The sequence below is a fragment of the Bos mutus genome, chromosome 16, assembly GCF_027580195.1.
Source record: "Bos mutus isolate GX-2022 chromosome 16, NWIPB_WYAK_1.1, whole genome shotgun sequence".
NCBI lineage: Eukaryota > Metazoa > Chordata > Mammalia > Artiodactyla > Bovidae > Bos > Bos mutus.
In genome coordinates this window covers 49,127,812-49,155,041 of record NC_091632.1, presented here as the reverse complement: position 1 = coordinate 49,155,041, position 27,230 = coordinate 49,127,812, and the positions used below count along the sequence as shown (strand labels likewise).

Below are 27,230 nucleotides of genomic sequence, written 5' to 3'. Positions count from 1 at the left end.
TGAGTCAAACACTCTAAAGGTATGGCCCAGGAATCTCAAAATAGAGATTAACAATCCAGATCCAGTTATTCAGATGCTCACTAAAGTTTGAAAACTATGATTGGGAGCAAAAGATCTGAGGACAAGAGAGCATCACGATTACCACTCTCCTGACCATGAAAAAGGTGAAGATGATCTGAAAAGCCTATGACTTTAATCTCTAGTCCACTTCTTCCTTAATCCCATTACTCCATACCTACATCATCTTAAAAAACAAGTCAAACACGTCTTAAATTCTTAAGTTCTGAATTTTGGGTCTTAATTTCCCCTACCCCTTTTTACACAATTTTTAAAGATATGCCTCATTGGAAAACAAGCAAAATGGAAGTAAGAGGGGTACACAGTGAAAGTAAATCTCCTTTCCACCCCAGATTCTCAGTCCTTCCTCTTAGAGGAAATTACTGTAATTAAGACTTTACATATTCTTCTAGAAATACTAAACGTACATACAAATACACATACATATATTTTTTGTTTGTTTGTTTTTAAGGAAATCAGAACATACTATACCATCTACTGGTTCCCTGGTGGCTTAGATGGTAAAGAATTTGCCTGCAATGTGGGAGACTCGGATTTGATCCTTGGGCTGGGAGGATCCCCTGGAGAAAGGAATGGCTACCCACGCCAGTATTCTTGCCTGGAGAATTCCATGGATAGAGGAGTCTGGGAGGCTACAGTCCATAGGATAGTGAAGAGTCAGACAAGACTGAGCGACTACAGCTTCACTTTTAATACCATCTACTCTTTGCATTGCCCAGTTTCTAAATATTTACTGTAAAATATAAAAAGTACATGTTTTAGGCAAAATATGTAAGAGTTTAATAATTTTAAAGTGAACATCTGTGTTCAGAAAAAATCATAACACTCAGTTATTTATATGTGTATATATATATACATAACTGAATAATTTTGCTGTATACCAGAAACTAGCAAAACACTGTAAGTAAACTACATTTCAATAATGAAAAAAGACCCTTAAGATTATCCTAAAGAGACACTGCAGAGTGTTCCTTTGATAACTACGCTCTTCTGTAATGACCACCATGAAAATGGCTGAGGAGAAATAACTTCCCATTTGGCACACACAAGCCACTGTATGACAACACAGAAATGTAGTTGATGTAAGGTGGTGACAGGGTACAAATGAACTAACCACCGAAAGAAGTGAGAACCTTGAACCACAAGCTTTCTAGAGTAGGAAGGTTGTGTGAATATGCAGAAAAGCAGTGTACCATTTATTAAACAACGCAAAAAGTAATGACACAGATCATATCTTCCAGCACTTCTCATAAGTATCAACTGCTCTCGTCTTTTAACACATCATTTGGAAACCCAAGCTCTCTAGACTTCTGTAAGGTACCATCCCTTCTTTAGATGTATGCCTTTTTTCTTCCTCATAAGAATCAATTCTAATTAAATTGTAAGAATTTCCTCATTTATAATCTGTCATGGAACATGAGTCATCTTTTAAAGCCTTACCACACAAGATCATGCTACCATGGCTTTTCATTTTTAAAATATCTCCTGATAAAGTAACATGATGTGGCCCAAATCCCTGGGCCCCAGCTCCGGAGAGATGGGTCCTGCTCCTGGGTTAGTGGAAGGAAGCTGACCAAAGAACAAGACCAAAGCCTAAGTAGAAGAAAGTTGTCTTCCTCTGTCATTGTGCAATTACAGGGGCATTTCTGCAGAGGAGGAATAAGAAGGATACACAATCAATCAGTACCGGAGATCCCTCCAAAGGAGAAGAATGGGAACACACTGTCTTTGCAAACTCTTTGAGATATGTTTTCCTCAAGTCTAGACCATTTCTGGGCTTCCCAGGTGGCGCTAGTGGTAAAAGAACCTGCCTGCCAATGCCAATGCAGCAGACTTAAGAGATGCAGGTTTGATCTCTGCGTTGGGAAGATCTCCTGAAGAAGAAAAAGGCAACCCACTCCAATACTCTTGCTTGGAAAATCCCATGGACAGAGGAGCCTGGCAGGCTGTAGTCCATGGGGTTGCAAAGAGTCAGATGCAACTGGTGAGGCAACTTAGCACTCACAGCACAGAACATTTCTAACTATGTTCAGCATTACTTAATGACATTTCTAAAATTACATGGTCCTCTAACAGACATGAACATGAAAAATAAACAAGGGGAGTAATATTTTGTCAAAACTCAGCATCTATTCTTGCATGGATCCTGTTCCTCCTTAAATACTCTGTGAATACCTAGAAAACATGTAGTCACAGCTATGGATTTTCCAGCAGTCATGTATGGATGTGAGAGCTGGACTATAAGGAAAGCTGAGCACTGAAGAATTGATGCTTTTGAGTTTTGGTGTTGGAGAAGACTCTTGAGAATCCCTTGGACAGCAAGGAGATCCAACCAGTCAATCCTAAAGGAAATCAGTCCTGAAAATTCATTGAAAGGACTGATGCTGAAGCTGAAGCTCCAATACTTTGGCCACCTGATGAGAAGAACTGACTCATTTGAAAAGACCCTGATGCTGGGAAAGATTGAAGGCAGGAGGAGAAGGGGACGATAGAGGATGAGATGGTTGGATGGCATCACCAACTCAACGGACATGAGTTTGAGCAAGTTCTGGGAGTTGGTGATGGACTGGGTAGTCTGGTGTGCTGCAGTCCTTGGGGTCGCAAAGAGTCGGACACGACTTAGTGACTGAACTGAACTGAACAGGTCAACAGGTGGATAATCTCAAAGTCATATGTGTCATGTTGCCTCAGTAACATCATTCCCTGAATGGTAAAACTCTTAAATTCTAACATATAAAAAGGTGAAAAAAAGGAATGGGAAAATGAAGTTTCCTCAAACAAAATAATTCTCCTGCCAATAAATATCATTTCCTTCAGTAATATATATACAGGTTGTCCCATGAGACTTAGTGTAGTAACTTAGAAATATAAATGCTAGAAATGTATAATAAAATATGATTTGAAAGTTATATAGATTTCTTTTTAAATATTTACCAAAACATAAACTGTATTCAAGCTACAAAACATGGAATAAATGTAAAAGAAATTTAAATTAATTTTATAAATGGTATTATTTGTTGCATTTATAATTCTAAAGTTATCAAAGCTTAAAATTACACTAAGACTTCCGAGAGATCTTAGAAGCCACTTTCCTTAATGTTATACTTCTTCCAGTGCTCTTTCAATAAAAACAGGTTTCATTCTAATCTCACTAGCGAGTAATGCCTAGCTAGACACGGGTCAAACTTTTCTGTTATTTTTATTAAACAACTGCTAAACAGACATTATTGAGAATAACGCTATGAGAAGCTACCTTGGTAAAGCAGAGTGCCATGGATACTCAAATTTTCCATCACTCCAAGAAATTCTCACCAAGTTAAAACCGAGAACAGGGGACTACCTCTGTGGAGTCATATGCATTACTGAAAACTAAAAGGTAACTCTTCCTTAACCTTCTTTGTGGTTGTTACTAACCTGCCACAGAAAACAAGCTTCAAATCTTCCACTTGGTATAAAATAAATGGCAACTCACTCCAGTATTCTTGCCTGGAAAATTCCATGGACAGAGGAGCCTGGCAGGCTACAGTCCATGGGGTCACAAAAAGTCAGACATGACTGATCAACTAAACAACTAAAAAGTAGCCTCTGATACAGGTAGATTACCAGAGGAAATACAGGATGTTCCTTGTGCTCAAAATTTATGATAAATGGTTCTCAAACTGGACATCAGATGTTCATCAGGATGACCTGGGAAAACTTTTATTTTTTTTTTTATTTAATTTTTTAACTTTACAATATTGTATTGGTTTTGCCATATATCAAAATGAATCCACCACAAGTATACATGTGTTCCCCATCCTGAACCCTCCTCCCTCCTCCCTCCCCATACCATCCCTCTGGGTCGTCCCAGTGCACCAGCCCCAAGCATCCAGTATCGTGCATCGAACCTGGACTGGCGACTCATTTCATACATGATATTATACATGTTTCAATGCCATTCTCCCAAATCTTCCCACCCTCTCCCTCTCCCACAGAGTCCAAAAGACTGTTCTATACATTAGTGTCTCTTTTGCTGTCTCGTATACAGGGTTATTGTTACCAGCTTTCTAAATTACATATATATGCATTAGTATACTGTAATGGTGTTTTTCTTTCTGGCTTACTTCACTCAGGATGACCTGGGGAAACTTCTAAAAAATATATTTGTTTATCGCTAATTGGAGGATAATTGCTTTACAATGTTGTGTTGGTTTCTGCCATATACCAACATGAATCAGCCGTAGGTATACATATACGCCATCCCTACTGAACCTCTCTCCCACCTCTGACCCCTCTAGGTTAGGAGAGACTTTTCAAATACTTATTTCTGGCCTCCAGTCCAGACTTACTAAATTCTGAAGTTAGGGCCCAGAAATATGCATTTTAAAAGTCCCCCAAATGGTTCTGGTTCACTGAAAAGCTTGAGAAGCACTGTCTAGCACATCTCCATGGTTTCAGGTTCAAGTACCAAACGCCAACCATGTACAAACTTTATAGCACTTGAGGGAAACTGCGACACTGGCAGTCCCCAGTGAACCATGATCCCTGGTATTCACCAGTTCAGTTCAGTTACTCAGTTGTGTCCGACTCTTTGCGACCCCATGGACTTCAGTACACCAGGCTTCCCTGTCCATCACCAAATCCCAGAGCTTGCTCAAACTCATGTCCATCCTCTGTCATCCCCTTCTCCTCCTGCCCTCAATCTTTCCCAGCATCAGGGTCTTTTCCGATGAGTCAGTTCTTTGCATCAGGTGGCCAAAGTATTGGAGTTTCAGTTTCAGCATCAGTCCTTCCAATGAATACTCAGGGCTGATTTCCTTTAGGATTGACAGGTTGGATCTCCTTGCAGTCCAAGGGACTCTCAAGAGTCTTCTCCAATACCACAGTTCAAAAGCATCAATTCTTCAGCACTCAGCTTTCTTTATGGTCCAACTCTCACATCCATACATGATTACTGGAAAAACCACAGCTTTGACTAGACAGATCTTTGTTGGCAAAGTAACGTCTCTGCTTTTTAATAAGCTGTCTATGTTGGTCATGGTTTTTCTTCCAAGAAGCAAGCATCTTTTAATTTCATGGCTGCAGTCACCATCTACAGTGATTTTGAAGCTCTAGAAAATAAAGTCTGTCACTGTTTGCATTGTTTCCCATCTATTTGCCATGAAGTGATGGGTCCAGATGCCATGATCTTAGTTTTTTGAATGTTGAGTTTTAAGCCAGTTTTTTCACGCTTCTCTTTCACTTTCATCAAGAGGCTCTTAGTTCCTCTTCACTTTCTGTCATAAGGGTGGTGTCATCTGCATATCTGAGGTTATTGATATTTCTCCTGGCAATCCTGATTCCAGCTTGTGCTTCATCCAGCCTGGCATTTCTCATGATGCACTCTGCATAGAAGTTAAATAAGCAGGGTGACAATATACAGCCTTGACGTACTCCTTTCCCAATTTGGAACCACTCCATTGTTTCATCTTCAGTTCTAACTGTTGCTTCTCGACCTGCATACAGATTTCTTAGGAGGCACGTAAGGAGGTCTGGCATTCCCATCTCTAAAAATTTTCCACAGTTTGTTGTGATTCACGTAGTCAAAGGCTTCAGCGAAGTCAATGAAGCAGAAATAGATGTATTTCAGGAACTCTCTTGCTTTTTCTATGATCCAACGGATGTTGGCAATTTGATCTCTGGTTCCTCTGCCTTTTCTAAATCCAGCTTTTCTAATTCCAGAACATCTGGAAGTTCTCGGTTTACATACTGGTATTCATGCCTTTGTGTAATTCCCTCTCATACTGATTTGGCCACATGACTAGAGTTAGCCATTGGGACAGTAAGGCATGATGGAGGCAGAGGCTTGTTGAGCTCTTGCACATTGAGGACTGCCTTCAATACTCTTTTTGGAAGCCAGCAACCATGCCATAATGAAGCTTAGGACAGACTACTGAATGGTAAGGAAGTGAAAAAGTGTTAGTTGCTCAGTCGTGACTGACTCTTTGTGACCCTATGGACTCTAGCCCACCAAGGTTCCTCTGTCCATGGGATTCTCCAGGCAATAATACTGGAGTGGGTTACCATTTACTTCTCCAAGGGATCTTCCTGACCCAGGGGTCGAACCCAGGTCTCCTGCATTGCAGATAGGCTCTTTAGCATGTGAGCTACCAGGGAAGCTGAATGGTAAGATGCCACATGGAAGTAGTCTTGGAAGGATGAAAAACAATCTTGTACATTCCAGCTCCAGCACAGTTCCGAGCTGCATGAAGCCACTAAGCAACCTCATGTATAGTACAAAAAAATTGCCAACTGAGCCCAGGTGAAATAATAAATCATTTTTAAGGAACTAATTTGGGGATGGTTGTTACAAAGTGATAAAACATAACTGATTCAGGCTTTTCAAAAAATGTGTTACGTGATATTATCTCTAAAGCTACTACTACTAATAGTCAACACTTCATTGTATACTTACTAGGCAAACTATTCCAAGTGCATCACATGTATTAACTTATTCATGAAGTAGGTTCTGTCATCTTCACTTTGCAGAACAAAAAAATAAATAAAGCTTTAGAGACGTTAAGAAATGTCTTCAAGGCCACATAATCAGTGTCAAGCCATAGAATTATAACAGTCATTCCAAACATTATATACTATGATCATTCTTGCCAGATAGAGTTATTAGGATTTTCACTGAGCTCTCTGCCATTCTTTTATCTATATTCTTATTTCTTCTAATTCACACATTTGAGTATAGATATTTCACTTGCACTACATATCACTAGGTTCTGAAGAGAGTCTAAGATTCCTCATGCACACATTGCAGTTGGTAGGTGCTAGTGCTTTGGCTGCCTAGCAACAGATGTTTCTTTATTCCAGTCAGGTGTAAAGAGCAAGCCCTGACTTTCAACAATAAAAGACACAGTGACTTTTCAAACCCTATAATCATAAAGGCACACAATTAGGCCTGGAATAAATCTATTCAATCCTCCTGCTTTCACATAGTAACATGCAAATAATCAAAACCACTCATCCTCTAAATCTCTCCCAAGAGACATCAGCCAGGACCAAGTTTATCCACTAAGGAGGACTTCTTGACTCTAAGAGTTTGACATTATTAATGCCAAAAATGTACAATTAGAATGTGTGCATTTTATATTATATAAGTTATACATCAATAAAGCTACTTAAAATTTAAAAAGGAGAACACTTTCACACCAATAAATTGGAAGATGGGAAAAGAAGATCTCAGTGGTTGCGTAAACCATTCTAAAGTCTGTCTTTGGAAAAATTTGGAGTGAATAAGCTCAAATTTTATTAATATGATTTATTAGAGCTAAGTACTAAAGATGCTGAAAATTAAGTAGAAATTTAAATTTTAAGATGCTAAATTTAATTTAAAATTTAAATTTTAAGATGCTAAAATTTAAGTAGAACCAATTTAAAAATATGGGCTTCCCTGGTGGCCCAATGGTAAAGAATCCACCTGCCAAAAAGAAAACACGGGTTCAATCCCTGGTCTGGGAAGATCCCTGAAGAAGGAAATGGAAACCCACTCCAGTATTCTTGCCTGGAGAATTCCATGGACAGAGGAGCCTGGTGAGCTACAGTCCATGGGGCTGCAAAAGAGTTGAACACGTGAGTTGGACACAACTTAGCTACTGAACAAATGAATTAAAAAATATATACTCTATATCAGAGGTCAGTAAACTTTTTCTGTAAAAGGTAAGACAGTTAATATTTTAGGCATTTCAGGATTTACTAGTATCTGTCACAACTACTCAATCATACTAATGTAGCAATAAAAGCAGCCATAGACAATACATAAATGAATGAGTACGGCTGTGTTCCAATAAACTTTATTTAAAAAAAAATTTTATTTGGCTGTGCCCGGTGTTAGTTGTGGCACATGGGATCTTCCATCTTTGTTGTAGCCTCTGGGATACTGGAGAAGGCAATGGCACCCCACTCCAGTACTCTTGCCTGGAAAATCGACGGAGGAGCCTGGTAGGCTGCAGTCCATGGGGTCGCTAAGAGTCGGACACGACTGAGCATCTTCACTTTCACTTTTCACTTTCATGCATTGGAGAAGGAAATGGCAACCCACTCCAGTGTTCTTGCCTGGAGAATCCCAGGGACGGGGGAGCCTGGTGGGCTGCTGTCTATGGGGTCGCACAGAGTCGGACACGACTGAAGTGACTTAGCAGCAGCAGCAGTAGCAGCTGGGATATTTAGTTGCGGATTGTGGGGTCTATTTCCCTCACCAGGGATTGAACCCAGGCTCCCTGCTTTGGGAGCACAGAATCCTAACCATTGGACCACCAAGGGAGTCCCAAATAAAACTTTATTTATAAACTCAGGTAGCTGGTCCAACTTAGCCCAATGGCTGTAGTCTGCGGATCCCCTCTCTAGGGCTTTCAAATTGGCAGATAAACAATAAAGAAAGAGGGAAATAAAGAAAAATTTATCCATCTAACAGAAGGTGGAAAGAGGTGGGGGGTTAAAGAGCAGAGAGAAAAAATGAAAAAAACATCTTAAGCACGATAAAAAAAGGAATCCAAATCAGTTATCACAATAAATGGCAATGAGTTAAATTCAACTATTTTAACACTGCTAGACTGGATTGAAAAAGCAAAAAAATTTTAAATAGGAATGAAATAAAATTCAGTTATAATGATTATAAGATATATAACGAAAAGGCTAAAAATTAGAAAAATATATGCCTCTTTTAAGGTAAACAACAAAAAACAATTATTGGAACTAAAGTAAGATACTACATTAGGAATAAAAAGATAATCACACACACAAAAAAGCCTCAAGATAAACAAAGCAGTCCAAATTGAAAGGAGAAATGACAAATTCATAATAATAGATAATTTTAACATGGAAGAATTTAACAAAGTTTTTTTCAGAAGCTGATTATTCAAGCAGTTCAAAAAAAGTACAATTTGGGGCAACCAAGTTTGAATTAATAACTACTTATATATAAAGAGAAAACAATGCAGCAACATCCTTCTTTCAAACACACATTGGAATTTTTTAAATGAGTCACTAGTTAAGTCACAAAGGACAACAACAAATTTCAAAGAAACAAACATCACAGAGACCACATTCTCGGACAATAGTCAGATACTGAAGACTCCTAAGTAACACATTCCCTGGTGATGCAGACGGTAAAGAATCTGCCTGCAATGCTGGAGACCGGGGTTCAATCCCTGGGTTGGGAAGATCCCCTGGAGAAAGGAATGGCAAACCCACTCCAGTATTCCTGCCTGGAGAATCCCTTGGACAGAGAAGCCTGGTGGGCTACACAGCCCATGGGGTCATAAAGAGTTGGACACAACTGAGCAAGTAACATTTTATTTCACTTTCTTCTCTTAAAAGGTACAATGAGGAGTACAAAATATTTTTTAAAGTATGACAATGAAACAAATAGTGTTCCTATAATCAGAGTTTGTAATACAGTAGAGGTAAAAATGATCACTCAAAAATTAATACATATTATGTATTATAGCTATATATGTATCTACATGTATACACATATAAGTACACAATATATAATAGCAAACCATGCTAAGCGCCATAAAAGGAAAGCAGAGTGCGCCAAGAGAACATGTCCTTTGGGGTTTCCCTGAGAAAATGACATTTTGGGGTGTGGGAGAAGGAGGAAGGGATGCCCCTCCCAGGGAAAGGAAAATAGTAGAAAGGCCCTGAGGAGAAAAGGAACAAGGGAGTGGTTCTGGAGTGCAGGAGCAAGGGGCAGAGTAACCTGAAATACATGAAAATAAATTACACCTAGGAAAAGACTTCAACTTTAAAAACAGGATAAAACAAAATAAGAACTGAGTAATACTCCACTGTATAGATGTACCACATCTTCTTTATACCCTCCTCTGCTGATGGACATTTAAGTTGCTTCCACATCCTGGATATTGTACATTGTGCTGCAATGAACATTGGAGTACATGTATCTTTTGGAATTATGGTTTCCTCTGGGTATATGCCCAGGAGTAGGATTTCTCAGTCAAATGGTAGTCCTATTTTTAGTGTTTTAAGCAACCTCCATACTGTTCTCCATAGTGGTTGTATCAATTTACATTCCTACCAATAACTGTAGGAGGGTTCCCTTTTCTTCTCACCCTCTCCAGCATTTACTGTTTGCAGATTTTTTTTTTTTTTGATAATGGCCATTCTGATAAGTATGTGGTAATACCTCATTGTAGTTTTAATTTGCATTTCTCTAATAACCAGTGATAGTGATGCTGAGCATCTTTTCATGTATTTGTTGGCCATCTGTATGTCTTCTCTGTCATTTTTTGTTTGGATTCTTTTTTTGATACTGAGCTGCTTGAGTATTTTGGAGATTAATTCCTTGTCAGTTGCTTCATTTGCAAATATCTCCTCCCAATCTGAGGGCTGTTTTTTAATCTTATTAATGGTTTCTTTTGCTGTGCCAGACATCCTGGAATGTGAAGTCAAGTGGGCTTTAGAAAGCATCACTATGAACAAAGCTAGTGGAGGTGATGGAATTCCAGTTGCGCTGTTTCAAATCCTGAAAGATGATGCTGTTAAAGTGCTGTACTCAATATGCCAGCAAATTTTGAAAACTCAGCAGTGGCCACAGGACTGGAAAGGGTCAGTTTTCATTCCAATCCCAAAGAAAGGTAATGCCAAAGAATGCTCAAACTACTGCACAATTGCACTCATCTCACATGCTAGTAAAGTAATGCTCAAAATTCTCCAAGCCAGGCTTCAGCAATACGTGAACTGTGAACTTCCAGATGTTCAAGGTAGTTTTAGAAAAGGCAGAGGAACCAGAAATCAAAGTGTCAACATCTGCTGGATCATGGAAAAAGCAAGAGAGTTCCAGAAAAACATCTATTTCTGCTTTATTGACTATGCCAAAGCCTTTGACTGTGTGGATTACAATAAACTGTGGAAAATTCTGAAAGAGATGGGAATACCAGACCACCTGACCTGCCTCTTGAGAAACCTGTATGCAGGTCAGGAAGCAACAGTTAGAACTGGACATGGAACAACAGACTGGTTCCAAATAGGAAAAGGAAGACATCAAGGCTGTATATTGTCACCCTGCTTATTTAACTTATATGCAGAGTACATCATGAGAAACACTGGGCTGGAAGAAACACAAACTGGAATCAAGATTGCCAGGAAAAATATCAATAACCTCAGATATGCAGATGACACCACCCTTATGGCAGAAAGTGAAGAGGAACTAAAAAGCGTCTTGATGAAAGTGAAAGTGGAGAGTGAAAAAGTTGGCTTAAAGCTCAACAGTCAGAAAACGAAGATCATGGCATCTGGTCCCATCACTTCATGGGAAATAGATGGGGAAAGAGTGGAAACAGTGTTAGACTTTATTTTTGGGGGCTCCACAATCACTACAGATGGTGACTGCAGCCATGAAATTAAAAGACACTTACTCCTTGGAAGAAAAGTTATGACCCACCTAGATAGCATATTCAAAAGCAGAGACATTACTTTGCCAACAAAGGTCCATCTAGTCAAGGCTACGGTTTTTCCAGTGGCCATGTATGGATGTGAGAGTTGGACTGTGAAGAAAGCTGAGCACTGAAGAATTGATGCTTTTGAACTGTGGTGTTGGAGAAGACTCTTGAGAGTCCCTTGGACTGCAAGGAGATCCAACCAGCCCATTCTAAAGGAGATCAGTCCTGGGTGTTCATTGGAAGGACTGATGCTAAAGCTGAAACTCCAATACCTTGGCTACCTCATGCGAAGAGTTGACTCGTTGGAAAAGACTCTGACGCTGGGAGGGATTGGGAGCAGGAGGAGAAGGGGACAACAGAGGATGAGATGGCTGGATGGCATCACTGACTCGATGGACATGAGTCTGAGTGAACTCCGGGAGTTGGTGATGGACAGGGAGGCCTGGTGTGCTACGATTCATGGGGTCACAAAGAGTTGGTCACGACTGAGTGACTGAACTGAACTGAACTTGCTGTGCCAAAAGCTTTTAAATTTAATTAGGTCCTATTTGTTTATTTTTGTTTTTCTTTTCACTACTCTAGGAGGTGGGTCAAAAAAGATCTTGCTGCCAATTTATGTCAAAGAATGTTTTCCATGTTTTCCTCTAAGAGTTTTACAGCATCCAGCCTTACATAGAGGCAATAGAATATTACTCAGGCATAAAAAGAAACAAAATTGTGCCATCTGCAGAGACATGGATGGACCTAGGGACTGTCATACAGTCTGAAGTCAGAAAGAGAAAAACAAGCATCATGTAATATCACCTCTATGTGGAATCTAGAAAAATGGTACAGATGAACTTAGTTACAAAGCATAAATAGAGACACAGATATAGAGAATAAACATATGTATACCAAGGGTCAGGGGTGGGGTGGTGAGATTAATTGGGAAATCGGGATTGACATATATACACTATGCATAAAATAGACAACTAATGAGAACCCACTGTATAACACAGGGAACTCTATTCAGTGTTCTGTGGTGACCTCATGGGAAAGAAATATAAAAAAGAGGGGATATATATATATGAATAACTAATTGTCTTTGCTCCATCAGAAACTAATACAACTTGTAAGACAACTCTGTGTGTGTAAAGGTCGCTCAGTCATGTCCGACTCTTTATGACCCCATGGCTATACGGTCCATGGAATTCTCTAGGCCAGAGTTCTGCAGTGGGTAGCCTTTTCTTTCTCCAGGGGATCTTCCCTACTCAAGGATCAAACCAGGGTCTCCTGCGTTACAGGTGGATTCTTTACCAACTGAGTTATCAGGGAAGCCTAAGGCAACTATACTCCAATAAAAATTGATTTTAAAATGAAAATAAAAACAGTTAAAAAGAACAATGATTGTTGTAATCAAATTAAACATCTTTAGAAATATAAAAAGCATTATTCCCATTTAACTGAAAAATTTTAAGAAACTATTCTAAATTTACAGTTTTTAAGAACTTGTTATTCATCTCTTACGGAGAAGGCAATGGCACCCCACTCCAGTACTCTTGCCTGGCAAATCCCATGGATGGAGGAGTCTCGTAGGCTGCAGTCCATGGGGTCACTAAGAGTAGGACACGACTGAGCAACTTCACTTTCACTTTTCACTTTCACACATTGGAGAAGGAAATGGCAACCCACTCCAGTGTTCTTGCCTGGAGAATCCCAGGGATGGGGGAGCCTGGTGGTTGCTGTATGGGGTTGCACAGAGTCAGACACGACTGAAGTGACTTAGCAGCAGCATTCATCTCTTAACCATTACCTTGACCAGAACAGCATTCATTTCTCCAAGTTCCATCTTAAACTATAAGTATTTTCCACCCAATTAAGTTTTTTAAAACTATGTTTAAGATATTCAGATTACCCTTCATACCTATTAGAAATGGCTTTCCACAATTAGTTGATCTCAATATTCATGGAGTACCACAAATATCACAAATAATTCCAGCTGTGGAATCAAACAGCCCTGGATTTCAAGTTATAACCTACCCCTTTCTAATTCTTAGATTCCACATCGGTAAAATGGGGTTAATAATCAAACTTGATGATGGGGATTTATAGGGTCTAAGTGATAACCCATGTAGATGCAGGACTGTATAATGTGATAAAAAGAAGACAAATTTGGTTCAAATCCCAACCCTACCACCTAAGAGTTGTAGGACTTTTGGCAAGTTATTAACATCTCACTGCCTAGGTTTCTTCCTCTGTGGCATGCATTTCAAATAATACCTAGCCTCACAGTTTTAAGAATTAAATAATTCATGTAAAGTACTTATCATTCCATAAACATGAACTACAATTAGTATTAATAATAAAAACTATTGTTGTTCTATACTTAATTTCTAACAGTCTCATTAACAAGATTTGAGGAGACTTTCTTCTCTGCCCTCACTCAAGACATTACAACTGACAATCCTAGGGGCTCTCATTTCCTTCTAAAGGGTATTAGATGTTGGAACATATTAGCAGGCAAATTTCACTATTTCTAAAAGGTTTTCAGTAGCCTAATGCACAACTACTTTGTTAGGACCATTAAAAGCAATCCTTCTTGAAGACTGGGATTCTTTAGTAGGAACTAACAGAACTCTTGAGATTCCTTATAAGTGAAAGATTGATGACTTCATTGAAAGTCCCCATAATTTACCAATTCATTAGATATTTTCAATACCTTAATTTTGTGCTTCAAAAATGCATGCTAAGCTCCATACAAAGTCAGAGTATTATATATACAACAGTTCAACGAACTATTGTACATTCCCTTCGACTGTTTGCTCCTTCAGATAGGATAAAACAATCATAAAACTCTAAAACTGTGAGTTTTAGAGTTTAAAACTCTAACTCCTAGCAAAGCTGGGCCCACTCCAAGAATTTTTATTGAAACTGAGATTAACAATGTTATATCCAATCCTTTTATTTATAATTAACATATAATACTACATTAGTTTCAGGTGTACACTGATTCCACACTCCGAAATGATCACCGCATTAAGACGAGTTATCATCCGTCACCATGCAAAGGTGTTACAGGGTTACTGACTCGTCGATGTGTGCATTACATCCTCCTGACCTATTTATTTTATAAATGTGTGCCTTTTAATCCCCTTCACCTATTTTGTCCACCTCCCCAAACCCCTCTCCCTCTGGCAACCACCAGCTTATTCTTGGACTCTGTGAGCCTGTATCTGCTTTGTTTGTTCATTTGTTGTTCATTTTTTATATTCCTCATATAAGTGAAATCATATGTAAATCCAGTCTCTCTATACCAAAAACTGTCATGCCTCTTCCATAGTATTCCAGATGCTGAATTACTTGAAGGAAATCCAACACACAAAAAGCTGGGAACTTAACCAAATTCAATCAGCCAAAATTCAGGGGGGCGCTTGTTAGGTAGTAAGTTAGTTTTTAGAGCCAAAACACAACAGTGAGCTACACAATATACTTTTCTTTCATAAGAATTTTCTACACAGTTTCACAGAATAATGTCTATTCTGTTCTTAAACTATCCTAACTTATTTTACTGAGGAGGAACATACAATCAGAGAGGACAATGTTATGAAAAATGCAGCAAATTGTTTAATGCAGTAATCTGTTAAAAGAAAGGAAAATTTCCAACAAAACTTCAGGGTTCTAATATATCAAAAAGCCTAATGTCTTGACCATTTCAAGTGCAAAAGCAGCTCTCCCATATTTGGTTAACATCTCCTGCCCAATACCAACAGTAATGGACAATCGGAATAGGTAATTGCTGATAGCTGCCAAAACAACTAGATGGAAGCATTAATCCTACTTTATGGGCTTAAGTTTAGACTTTAAAAAAATAAAGTATTTTGTTCCTCAAACAATAAAGGGATTTTCTTTCTGGGGATGACGGATGTTGGATTTTGTTAGTATTTTAAACTACTGCTTTGTCTCTAAGGTGTCATTCACCTTTACTTAAAAAGTAAAAGATAATAACAGTAGTAGTGGTAGTAGGAATATAGTAGTAATCATAATAGTAATAATGGCACCCCATTCTAGTACTCTTGCCTGGAAACTCCCATGGACAGAGGAGCCTGGTAGGCTGTAGTCCGTGGGGTCACGAAGAATCGGACACGACTGAACGACTTAGCTTTCACTTTTCACTTTCATGCTTTGGAGAAGGAAATGGCAACCCACTCCAGTGTTCTTGCCTGGAGAATCCCAGGGATGGGGAAGCCTGGTGGGCTGCCGTCTATGGGGTCGCATAGAGTCGGACACAACTGAAGCGACTTAGCAGCAGCAGCAGCATAATAGTAATAATGCCTAACACATACAGCACTTTAAGTTCTGGGCACTGTTTAGGACATTAATCTCTACATTTAATCACTTAATTAATCATTTAGTCATGTAACCATTACATTAAGTGCACTTAAACCTTACCACTACCTTGTGAAGAAGGGATACTATTATTCCCATTTTATAGATGAAAAAACAAGGTACAAAGAGGTTAAGTAATTTATCCAGTATTCCCATGGCTAGTAAGTAGCAGAGCCAGAATACAAATCTACACAGCCTGATTTCAGAGTAAAAATAATTTATTTTATCGATGGAATTAAACTAACTATATGTAAATAATACTAAGGACATCAAGACAAACACATTGCATAATTTATAAATTAGAAAACAAAACAAGAAAATTCACCTTGTTTTTCTTCCCTTTTAAATCCTAAGTCCCAAATAACAAAATATATTTCAATCTACTTAGGTAAAAAGACTACAATACCCCAAATTTCCACCATTTGTTCCACAAATTAAGCTTTTTTTCTCTAGTTCTCTTATAAGTTAGAAGTGAATCACTGCATCCATATAGATTAACTAGAATACTAAGAACCAAGGCCGCCTACATCCACATGACTTTATCATTTGTGCCAAGAAATTACTGCCTACAAAGATAAAACTGTAAATCAGTAAATAACTTCACTGTTTAGCTCAAGAACCTCCCAAAAGTCCAGTTATCTCAACAACAGACTATTCAAACTGTTTCTTTTTCACAATATTCCTTCAATAGGGCAAATAACTCAAACAGTTGTATACTTTTAAGACTTGGTTAAGATTCTTGCCTCAATGTTCCTACTAATTCTAAACTATTATATCACAAATTTTACCCCATTTCAATCATATCACTGCACTGACAGACCTATCTTAAATCTCTCAGGGTCACACCTGAAATTCTACACTATCTGCCCATGACCTCTCCATTGTAAGGCCCACTAAGTGTGATCTCCTTACTGTAGTAAGCAATAAACTCAGTTTTGCTTAATCAACAAGCCTTTTTGGCCTTCTCTGGGGCAGTGGACAGTCAACAAAAGATAATATTCTGTTATTCCATTTCAGCTGCTCTCTTAACAACTCCTTTTTAAAAAAAATCTCTTCTTAGAGACCACAGGTAAAATTAAATGCACCAGGAAATCGGATCATTATAGAAAAAGAAACATAAACCAGCCAGTGGAAGGGGGCCAAGTAAATCTAATAATAAACTCAACATGAGACCTGAAACTATATATATATATATAGTCACAGCTTAAGCTGAATTAGGTTAGTTATGCATTTCACAATGGTTTAAAAATCCCTAAAATTGAAATTTAAAAATAAAAAATGCCTTCATATATCAAGGTTTAAATAAAATATTCTGCCATCTGATTAGATTCAACAAAAATTTTTACTTGAACTCATATGCCTCTACTTTCATATATCAAATATGAGTATATTTAAATATAGTTTAAATCTTTAAAAATAAAAATGATTTAAACCCATATAATACTTAGAATACAAAAATTTTTCAAATCCATTCATTCATCTATTATTTATTTAGTATAAATAAATAGTATTTACTTAGTATTTATTTAAACATCTATTATTTAGTATATTGCAGTTTTTTAAAGATGACCTTTTAAATTATACCCCATCTCATTTCCAAAAGGATTTGGGATGGCTGACAAAAATACACTGAACAACTAAAACAAACACATGAAGAAAAATAAAGGAAAAAAAAAATTGCAAACTCTTTCACACACATACACACAAACACACACATATGAAAGAACTGTTTCAGATACTCAGAACCGAAAGAAGTTTCTAGCTTTCTCAGGAAGGGCATACTGCAGATCTGATAGACATTGCTTTAAATTAGAAGTGCTGTTTAAGTGAATTCAGTTAATCACAGTATGTGGCTGGGAGAAGAGAAAGCAGATTAAAAGTCAGGGAATCAAGATCAGTAATAGGATGAGCATGAGCAGGAACCCAAGGAACACCTTTTAGAAATGCACAAAGAGAAAGACAAATGTAAACTCAGATTTTGCCCTCATATTACATGACTTTTATTCATGTGCCTTCAAAAAAGTGAATGGAAATATTAAAACTATATTTTAATTTCAACATATAACCTATATCAAGAAAACAAATATTAGCAAATTCAGCTATTAGCAGAATGTATTGGCTATATTGTATTTAACACAGTACTTACCTTCGCTGACAGCATGGGGCTTAACAATGCAACAAGTAGTACAATTAGTAAATTTAGCAGTGTTTGCTGGCCCACACACTCCACTCGAAGGAAAAAATAACTCCATTTCCTAAAGACACAGAGAAATGACTTTGGCACATGTAATTTTGTTATACATCTGTAAAACGACTCAGGAAATGTGCATCAGAGACTACTATCTGGGTACCTCAGAAAGGAGCTAAAGTAGAGGGTATAGGGGAAGTGACCGTCCCAGGGAGGCCCCATAGGGTCCTACCCAAATACAATCTCTTTTACTCCTAAGCTATTTATATGAGAAGGGAAGAACAAAGCAATCACTTTTAAAGTTTCACAATATAAATTCTTTCCTGAATTTCCTAAAAATTATTTTTACAAAGACTAACTGATGAACTGAACCTTGTTCTAAGTCTTAAAAAAGAACATATAAAGAAGTATTAAAGCAATGACAATATGTACTATTCTGTCCCAGGAATAAAACTGAGAATGTCTTAACATTTTGAATATTGGATGTAATCAATATAAGGTTTCCTATTTTATTCAAAGTATCAGTTTATGAGACACAGGTTCGATTCAAAGCTTTTCATTAAAATGTCTAAAATGCCGTTAAAAATTAGGAAATCTTTACAGAAACAGATGAGTATTCAAGAATCAGAGCTACAGTTAGTTAAAATTAATTTACTGTATATATGTATATAAATAGTACTAGTTTAAAGTCAAATCACATGAACCTTATTTTATAGCCAGATACATGTTGTGCTATTTGCTTTGCACATAATTCATTAAAAGGACAACCCAGCAATTTGAACTGGCCATGAAGATGGCCACACTAACCATTTTTTCAGATGTGCGCTTCTCTGCCACTAAGCTTTTCTACTATTATCTCCACCGTTCGCTATAAAGCCGGCTGTCCTCAAAGAACCATACTAATGTGTAAAGGATCACTTCAAAGATCACTTCCTCCAGGAGGCCTTTACTGATGCTGCCAATCATCAGTACCCTATACTTCTCCAAGGTTGTGGTTATTTTGGTAATTGCCCCCCAAAATAACTAACTTGCATAGCCTTGTAGGTGCTTCAGCCTCTAAAACAAAGAGCTCAAAGTAAATACTCACTTTCACTAAATTTAAAAATTGAAAGATAATAGGATGTGTTACGGTACCACACTGGTATGCAGTTTAAAACAACCACTTGGGGGACCTCCCTGGTGGTCCAGAGGTTAAGACTGCACTCCCAGTGCAGGGGTGCAGGTCTGATTGCTCACTGAGGAGCTAAGATATAAAATGCCTTATGGTGCGGCCAGAAAAACAAAAAAACAATCTGAGGAACTGTCCAAATAGTAGCATATATACTTGAGTGATTCCAGCATTAATGACTCTTTAGAATTAAAATGTTCCATTCCTTAGACAAGTATCTTTCTATTGTATTAATGCCTTTGCTTATTACTCTTCTTGATGAGTATCACCAAGTACTGTTTGCAGAGCTGTACTAGATGCTTTGATAACATATTCTCAGAGAATATGTATGGTACAGGTGAAAATACCTATGGTACAGGTGAAAACTCCAATACCTACAGGGTCTTGGTAGGTAGTGAATGAATGAATGAAGTAAACCCAGTGTGACAAGAAGCTATGGTAGAGGACTGCAAACTGTAAGGACAGGGCCCTTCTACAGCTCCTCTTCTCTGCTTCCTTTGCAACAAAACTTCTCAAAAAAGATGTCTTCATTCTGTCTTCTCTTCCATTCCCTCTTAAACTTACAACTAATTAGGCTTTCACTCTGTGGAAGTTTACTCATGAAAATCCCCAGCCACCTCCACGTTGCCATGTACCCTGGTTAATTCTCAGACCTCACCTTACCTGACCCAACAGCATTTGACACAATTGATGCCTTCATCCTGGAATGCTTTCATTACTTGGTTTCTCCCCACCTCACTAGTCACTTCTTCTCAGTCTCCTTTAATGATTTTCTCCTATCTAGCAGACCCCTAAGTGCTCATGAGGGGTCTAGTACTATCTATTGTCACTATTCTATTGCCACTGTCTTGCTGAGGTCCTTGAGTCCCATGGCTTTCAATGCTCTCTGTATTCTGATGGTTCCTACACTTTAACCTCCAGCTCAACTTCTGCCCTAAACTACACATCCATATTGACATTTCAGATTTAAAACATCCAAAACAGAACTTCTCATTTCCACTGTCTCCCATTAATCTGTTCAATCCCACCTTTTTCCTTATACTTCAATTGCACAAGCCAAAAATAAACAACAACAAGAAACTAGCAATTCCTGATTCTTCTCCACCTGTCCCATATATCAGGAAATCCTTCAAAATATATCCAGAATCCATCCACTACCTCCACATCTATCACTCTGGTCCATGCCACATGCCAACCAACTCTCCCTTTAACAACTTCACTAACCATCTGACTGACCTCCCATTCCAACTTTTCCCACAACACACGTCCCTCCACCCTAACTGGTCCATTATTAACAGTAGTAAAAATGAAACTTAGAAAAATCATGTCACTCCTCTGCACAGTGCCCTCCAACATCTCCTGTCTTATTCCCAATAAATTTCAAAGTCCCAGATGTCCTACAAGGCCTTATGTGACCTGGTCCCTTGCTACACCTGACCTAATCTTCAACCTATTTCCATGAAGCTATTTCTGCCCCAGCATCACTGGCCTCACCTCCTCACTGTTCCTTGAACACAGCAAATATCCTACCTCAGAATCTTTACATGTATTGTTCCCTTTCTTCCCGGAACACTTTCCCCCGGACATTTGCATGGCTTTCTCCCTCACTTCCTTCTGATCTCTGCTCAAACCAGAGACTGTAAGGACTTTCTGAATATACTAGATTTAACAGCATTCTAGAGACTTCCCTGGTGGTCCAGTGGTTAAGAATCCACCTTCCAACGCAGGGGGATGTGGGTTTGATCCCTGGTCGGGGAACCAAGATCTCACGTGCTAAGGGGCAACTATGCCTGTGCGCTGCCACTGCTGGGTCTCCTGCCACAGCTAGAAAGCCTGGGCACTTTAACAAAATATCCTGCACGCCTCAGCTAAGACCGGACACAGCCAAAACTAAAATAATTTTTTTTTAAAATAGTATTCCATACCTCCACTCCACATATGATCCTTCTGACTCTGGTCTTTTTCTGTGGCCTTCTCCTGGTTTATTTGCCTCAGAGCACTTATCAGTAGACATCAGAGTTATAGATTGTTTATTTATTATCTGACATTAGAAGAGCTGTAAGCTCCATGAGAAGCAGGACTTTGCCTTGTTCACAATAGCTTCTCAATAAACATTTCGGAATGATTGAAATTCAGAAGCAGTTTATTTAACACATGAAGAATTTTTATTTATCTACCCTGAACAAATGAGAAAAAAAGACATTCAGAAGGCTTAAGGAACAAGCCCTTACGAGTTAATACATGGCAAAGTCATGTTTCAAAATCTAGTCATACTAACTCCAAAGTCCTGAACTTTTTCTATAATATCACTTCTCTTTCAGATGTAAAAAGCAATGCTAGAATGTTCCAACTCTATTTTAACCAATTATTTGACCAATTATTTTTGTCCCAACCTCTTTTTTGCTCAGTTTAAAAAAATAAAAACCCAAGTTTTTCAAGTACTCATTTATATATGAATAAATATGTATTTAAGGCAAAAATATAAAGATTGCCACTTAAATATATCTTGGTGAAAGTGAGATTCTATGCCTTTGCTTTCTCTTTCTCCTTGGGCTGACTGCCATATCTGTCTCACCTATTAATTCAGCTAATATTTGCAAGAACCCTGTTACTAGATCATGGTTATATGGCAAGTAATTTAGAGACTTCAAACAACAAATATACTGATAATGTCAAACAAAAGAATTCATATTCATTTGTGATTTCAGCTGCTTTAAACATTCTGCACAAAGCTTTCCTCTTTCTGAGGTTCTTTACTATTACTTTAAGTCTTTTATATGTCTCTAAATGACCTAGCAGGGAAGGATAAAGATATGTAACTTTCCCAAAAAATAAAACTCAGACTCAATTTGATCAGCTTTAAGTATACAGTTTTTTGTACTGTATTTTATACAAATTGTTAAGTATATACTTATATCATTTCATAAATTTCACCCTGATAAGACCCCATGTGAAATCTCCTAAAACATTTGACTAATCTATACCCATATCCTTAATCATCATGATAAAATACATTAATAAATGGTTGCCAGTTACAGGTGTCTCTGAAAATTTCACACAGTCATTTTAAATATCATTTTTGTAAAGGACTCAATTTAAGACATTTAAAAAAAATTACCGAAATCTACATATTCTAATGTCAAATATGAAATCTGTTCTCAGAAAATAAACCAAGATATTGATGAAATATGAAGTCACATGATCAGTGCACCCTTATTACAAACATGAAAAGAATTAGAACCTAACAAAACATCCAAAGGTAAGGAAATGCTGAAGTAAAAATGCTTTATCCATGCAGGAGAATATTCCACAGCCATCAAAACTTAAGGGCTTCCTCAGTGGCTCGGCACTAAAAGAATCCACCTACAATGCAGGAGAAGAGGGTTCAGTCCCTGGGTTGGGGAGATCCCCTGGAGAAGGAAATGGCAACCCATTCCAGTATTCTTGCCTGGAGAATCCCATGGATAGAGGAGCCTGGCGGGCTACTGACCATGGGGTTGCAAAGAGTCAGACATGACTGAGCAACTAACAGTTTCACTTTCATATCATAAAACTTGCTAGTATTATTCCACTTTGTATATGACCAGACTAAAAACCATCTTAAATTAGCTGAGAAACTTCTCAGAATGCTAAGAGTTAACTTGCATTTCATTAATTCAACATCAGTATAAACCCAGTGGAGTAATACCTTATTTATATAAATTTAAAATGAGAATTATTAATAGAAAAACTTTCATAAACACTAGCTACATGTAGAAAAAGGAAGGATGTTAAGCTTGAAAATATGGTGTCAAGTCTGAGTCAAAGAAAGAATATGTCTTTTTGAATATTCACTTTCCATAAAGTGGTATTCTTACAGGAATAATTCATTTACTGATAAGCCTCAGTGATTTAAGTCTTTGGAACAAAACAAGACAACAAGTATTTTAACTGGAGAAACTTATTCAGAGGATGACCAGGTTGCCAGTTCTCAAAGGACACATATCATTGAAACACTGTTTCAATTTGGTCACTCAGTCTTGTCCCACTCTTTGCGACCCCATGGACTGCAGCACACCAAGCTTCCCTATCCATCACCAACTCCCAGAGCTTGCTCAAACTCATGTCTGTTTAATTACAAGCAAAAGGTCAAAGGTTTCTTCTACTATTAGATCAGCTGCATAAATCTACCTTAAGTCAGCTGTGACAAAATGCTTTACTCTGACATCAAACATTTAGCAAAACCAAAACAAATTAAAATAGTTTAAAAACACCTTACTCTGGCAGCACAAGCGAAAGAATCAGGGCCATGAGCTGCATTCTTTATGCCATCTGTTCCAAAGAGGGCTCTAATGCTTTCAGGAGCATCTGTACGTGCCAGTCCAGAGTTCGCAGGTCCAAGAAGTCTCTTCCATTCACATACAGCATCATCTCGTAAAATCTCCATGGCAATTATAGGTCCACTTGTAATAAACTGGATCAGCTCACTGTGAAACAGGTGAAAGATTGATTTGCTTCATTTCTGTATTAACCAAGGCATCTCTCTTAACAAAGAAATATTACCATGTGAGTATTTAATCACATAGCTATAAATATGAATATTATTGTCTCAGAACTATTGGACATAGTGAATTTTACATGGATAAGGTAAAGTTTTTATAAACTGAGTGTCCTGCAGTAGCCTGAGTCACTACAAATCACTATTGTCAAACCAATTACTGTTAGCAGAAGCATCAATGTTTCAGTGAACTAAGACTATTTCATTGATTTAAAATGCATATTGTTGATCTATATTGCTTTTTGCATTGTTCTGAAAGGTACAGAAGAATCTTCTTATTTTAACATATTTAACATGGTAGTCAAATAAAATCTCAATAGACAAAGTGATGAGTGATGTCTTGGAATATATTTGTAGTAAGAATCCAATAATTTCTGTGTAGATTTATTAGAATTCAAAGAATGACAATGAATTTTCAGTCACTAAGCACTGAGTTGGTCAAGTGACATACAAGACATTAAACTAGAAGCTGTAATAATACAAATATATACAAAGACTATAATGAAGAATAATTTCCAAGAGAATTATGGATGCCTATTCTACACAAGGTTTGGGAATATTTTGATAATGCTTTGTTTAAAATAACCTATAACATAATGATTTTCTTATGTAAAACTTGAATAAAACACTATTATGTACAGGACACCAACTAGAATGTTTTCCACAGCTTGGCTAATCCTTCATTATTAGAAAAGTAAGCACTTCTCCTTTGTCAACAGTAATGAGGTACACCATATTCACTTAACTTTAAATACAACCCAAATATTTAGAATATAGATTTACTTTCTAACATAGTTGTCGATATATTTCAAACAGCAAAATGTGTATCAAACAATTTATTTAACACAAGGGTTCTACGAACAATGTTTTACATACACTGAGAATACCATTAATAGTTTAAAACACAAATAGATACTCAACATAAATGTAATTATTACTCTATTTTTATTCTACTGAAATCTAAAAAGAAAGCTATGCTCCTCATAATTTAAGTAGTTCATGCCATTTGCTTCTGATTAACGTTTAGCATATTTATTTAAAAAAGAATTTTCACCTAGTAAAAGGAGAGGGGAAAAACATACCAATTCTTAGAAAAAAAGCTCTCTGCAGTTGTAAGATGTTGCCAAGGACTTTTTAAAAGATATTTTTATTTTATTTATTTGCCCCACTGGGTCTTAGCAGTGACATGCAGGATCTTTAGCTGAGGCATGTGAACTCTAGTTGTGGCATATGGGATCTAGCTCCCCGGCCAGGGACTGAACCTGGGCCCCCTGCATTGGGAGTGCGGAGTCTTACCCACTGCACCACCGGGAAGTCCCTGCTAAGGACTTTTTGACAAATTATTCTCAGGTAACAGATTTCTGAATTGTGAAATTATAACTCTTTAGTTTTCCACAATATCCTCCATTATACAACATGAGCCTTGAATTCAGTACCTACTTTAAAAAGGGCCTTGACTGATGGTCTATATGAAAATCTGTTGCTTCTTTCCTATAAAATAATCAAAATGACAAAAGTTAACAATTATGTAAGGAAATTAACTAATATTAATAAAATAGTGAATTTCTCTATTTGATCCATATGAGAATTAAGGACTTTTCACCAAATATTCTGCTCAAATGCCCCCTCTTTTCAAATTTTTGCTAGTATGCATATCTATGTTAAGATATAAAATTAAAATGAATAAAAGAGGCAATATTTACTGTTCATGTTCAAGTCTACTATCTTCCTTTTCACTAGCATCTTTATCATTCTAAAAACAACGTTTAACATGTGACCAATAAGAATTACCGTTTTTTTAAAGTTCACGTAAGTTGAACATCAAAAAATATGTAATCTTTATCAATGAAAAGAAAAATATTAATTATTGCAAAGATATTTACAAATTCAAAAGTTTTTACTTTCTTCTATAGGCTTTAACTTGAGAGCTTAGGCTAGAATTTTACTTTAATAGTTAAAATTTTCTTTCTTATATAGATTGCTCCAAAAGAAAGACTACGGACTTGTGTTTTTAAAGACTGCTTGACAAATTATGCACATCAATGTACTCTTACTAGTTATTACTGTATTAAAAACTAATGCTTGAACTTACATCCCCCCAAAAAGGGATAATATAGATATATTCAGAAATCTGAATTTATCAGTGGCAATCAGGATTTACTTTTTAAGTTTATAGTCCCACGACCATGGAGAAAATAAATAGGATAATGGAATTTTACACATATTGAAAAAGTTATTTAGACTTTTCAGCTAATCAAATCAAGTGTCTCAAACGCATACAGTTTTCTCAAAGGCTTGAAACAGTTCATAGTATGTGACAAACATATGTCAACATCAATTTTTTAAAATAGCAAAGTATCCTCTAACAAAGGATTAAACTTTCAGGCTTGACAATTTAGTATGTAATGCATTAAGATTTTATATGTTAGTTGATCAACCATGTCCGACTCTGCGAACCCATGGACTGTAGCCCACCAGGCTTCTTTATCCATGGAATTCTCCAGTCAAGAATACTGGAGTAGGTAGTCATTGCCTTCTCCAAGGGATCTTCCCAACCAAGGGATCAAACCCAGGTCTCCTGCATTGCAGGCCGATTCTTTTCAAGCCACCAGGGGCTTGACGTGATGCTTTAAGCTCTTATGGGCCCATTAAAAAATAAATTCATATAATGAATTCATATAGTAATTCATATATCAGGATATATTTTTATTCAAACAAAATGTACTAAAATATTCTCTTTGGCCATGAAGAGATTATGAAAGTATACTATGCAAGTATAGAAAAGAAAATTTGACCCAAGACATAGAAGGGGAAGAAAACTTATTCTTCTAGAGACTATTATATGCCAATGTTAAATTTTATTATTCCCCACAACAATATATTGAAATAGGTATGATCATCTTCATTTTACATTTAAAAATAATGTAGTTCAGCATGATTACATAATTTATCCAGATCAAAATGCTACTTAGTAAAGGAATAAGGAGAAGGAGATGTGAACCCAAATTTCTGATTGCTTATGACCTTTCTATTACCAACTTCAGAAAAATAAAAATAAAAACTCTAGTGGGTAAGCAGAAGAATTCACAAAACTGATATGGATAATCTGTATTGCATTCTAAAATGAGGTAAAAACTCTGAAAAATTCAAGTGGGGAGTATTTTAGAAGAGTTAGCAGTGAGACTACTAATCTGACCAATTCTACAGAACTACTAAGAAAACAAAATCATCTTTAACATTAATGAAAACTATTAATTACTGAAAGTATTTTGTTTTCTTCTAACATGTCACTGACTCCACAGTTACTTCCATTCAAAATCTATCACTGAAACCAAAATGAGTTCATGAATTTTTTTCTCATCACTTGTATTTAATTCCTCCCTTAAAAGGCTTAGATGGAGAGAAATAAGTGCATGACCACCTACAGAAGTCTTTTCTGTTCTTGTTTTGTTATGTTTTCTTGTGTTT

General features: G+C 37.1%; 1 protein-coding gene across 2 annotated transcripts in view; it reads right to left on the bottom strand.

Annotated features, from left to right (window-relative positions):
- The window catches only part of NME7 (NME/NM23 family member 7), a 245,214-nt gene that overhangs the window by 156,905 nt on the left and 61,079 nt on the right, over positions 1 to 27,230 (bottom strand). For both annotated transcript variants that reach the window (XM_070385323.1, XM_005902373.2), the window contains exons 5-7: positions 25,203 to 25,253; positions 23,484 to 23,691; positions 18,016 to 18,124 (exon numbers count right to left, since the gene is read on the bottom strand). In XM_070385323.1, the coding sequence (XP_070241424.1) occupies positions 18,016 to 18,124; positions 23,484 to 23,691; positions 25,203 to 25,253 (368 nt within the window). The remainder of the gene's footprint in view (positions 1 to 18,015; positions 18,125 to 23,483; positions 23,692 to 25,202; positions 25,254 to 27,230) is intronic.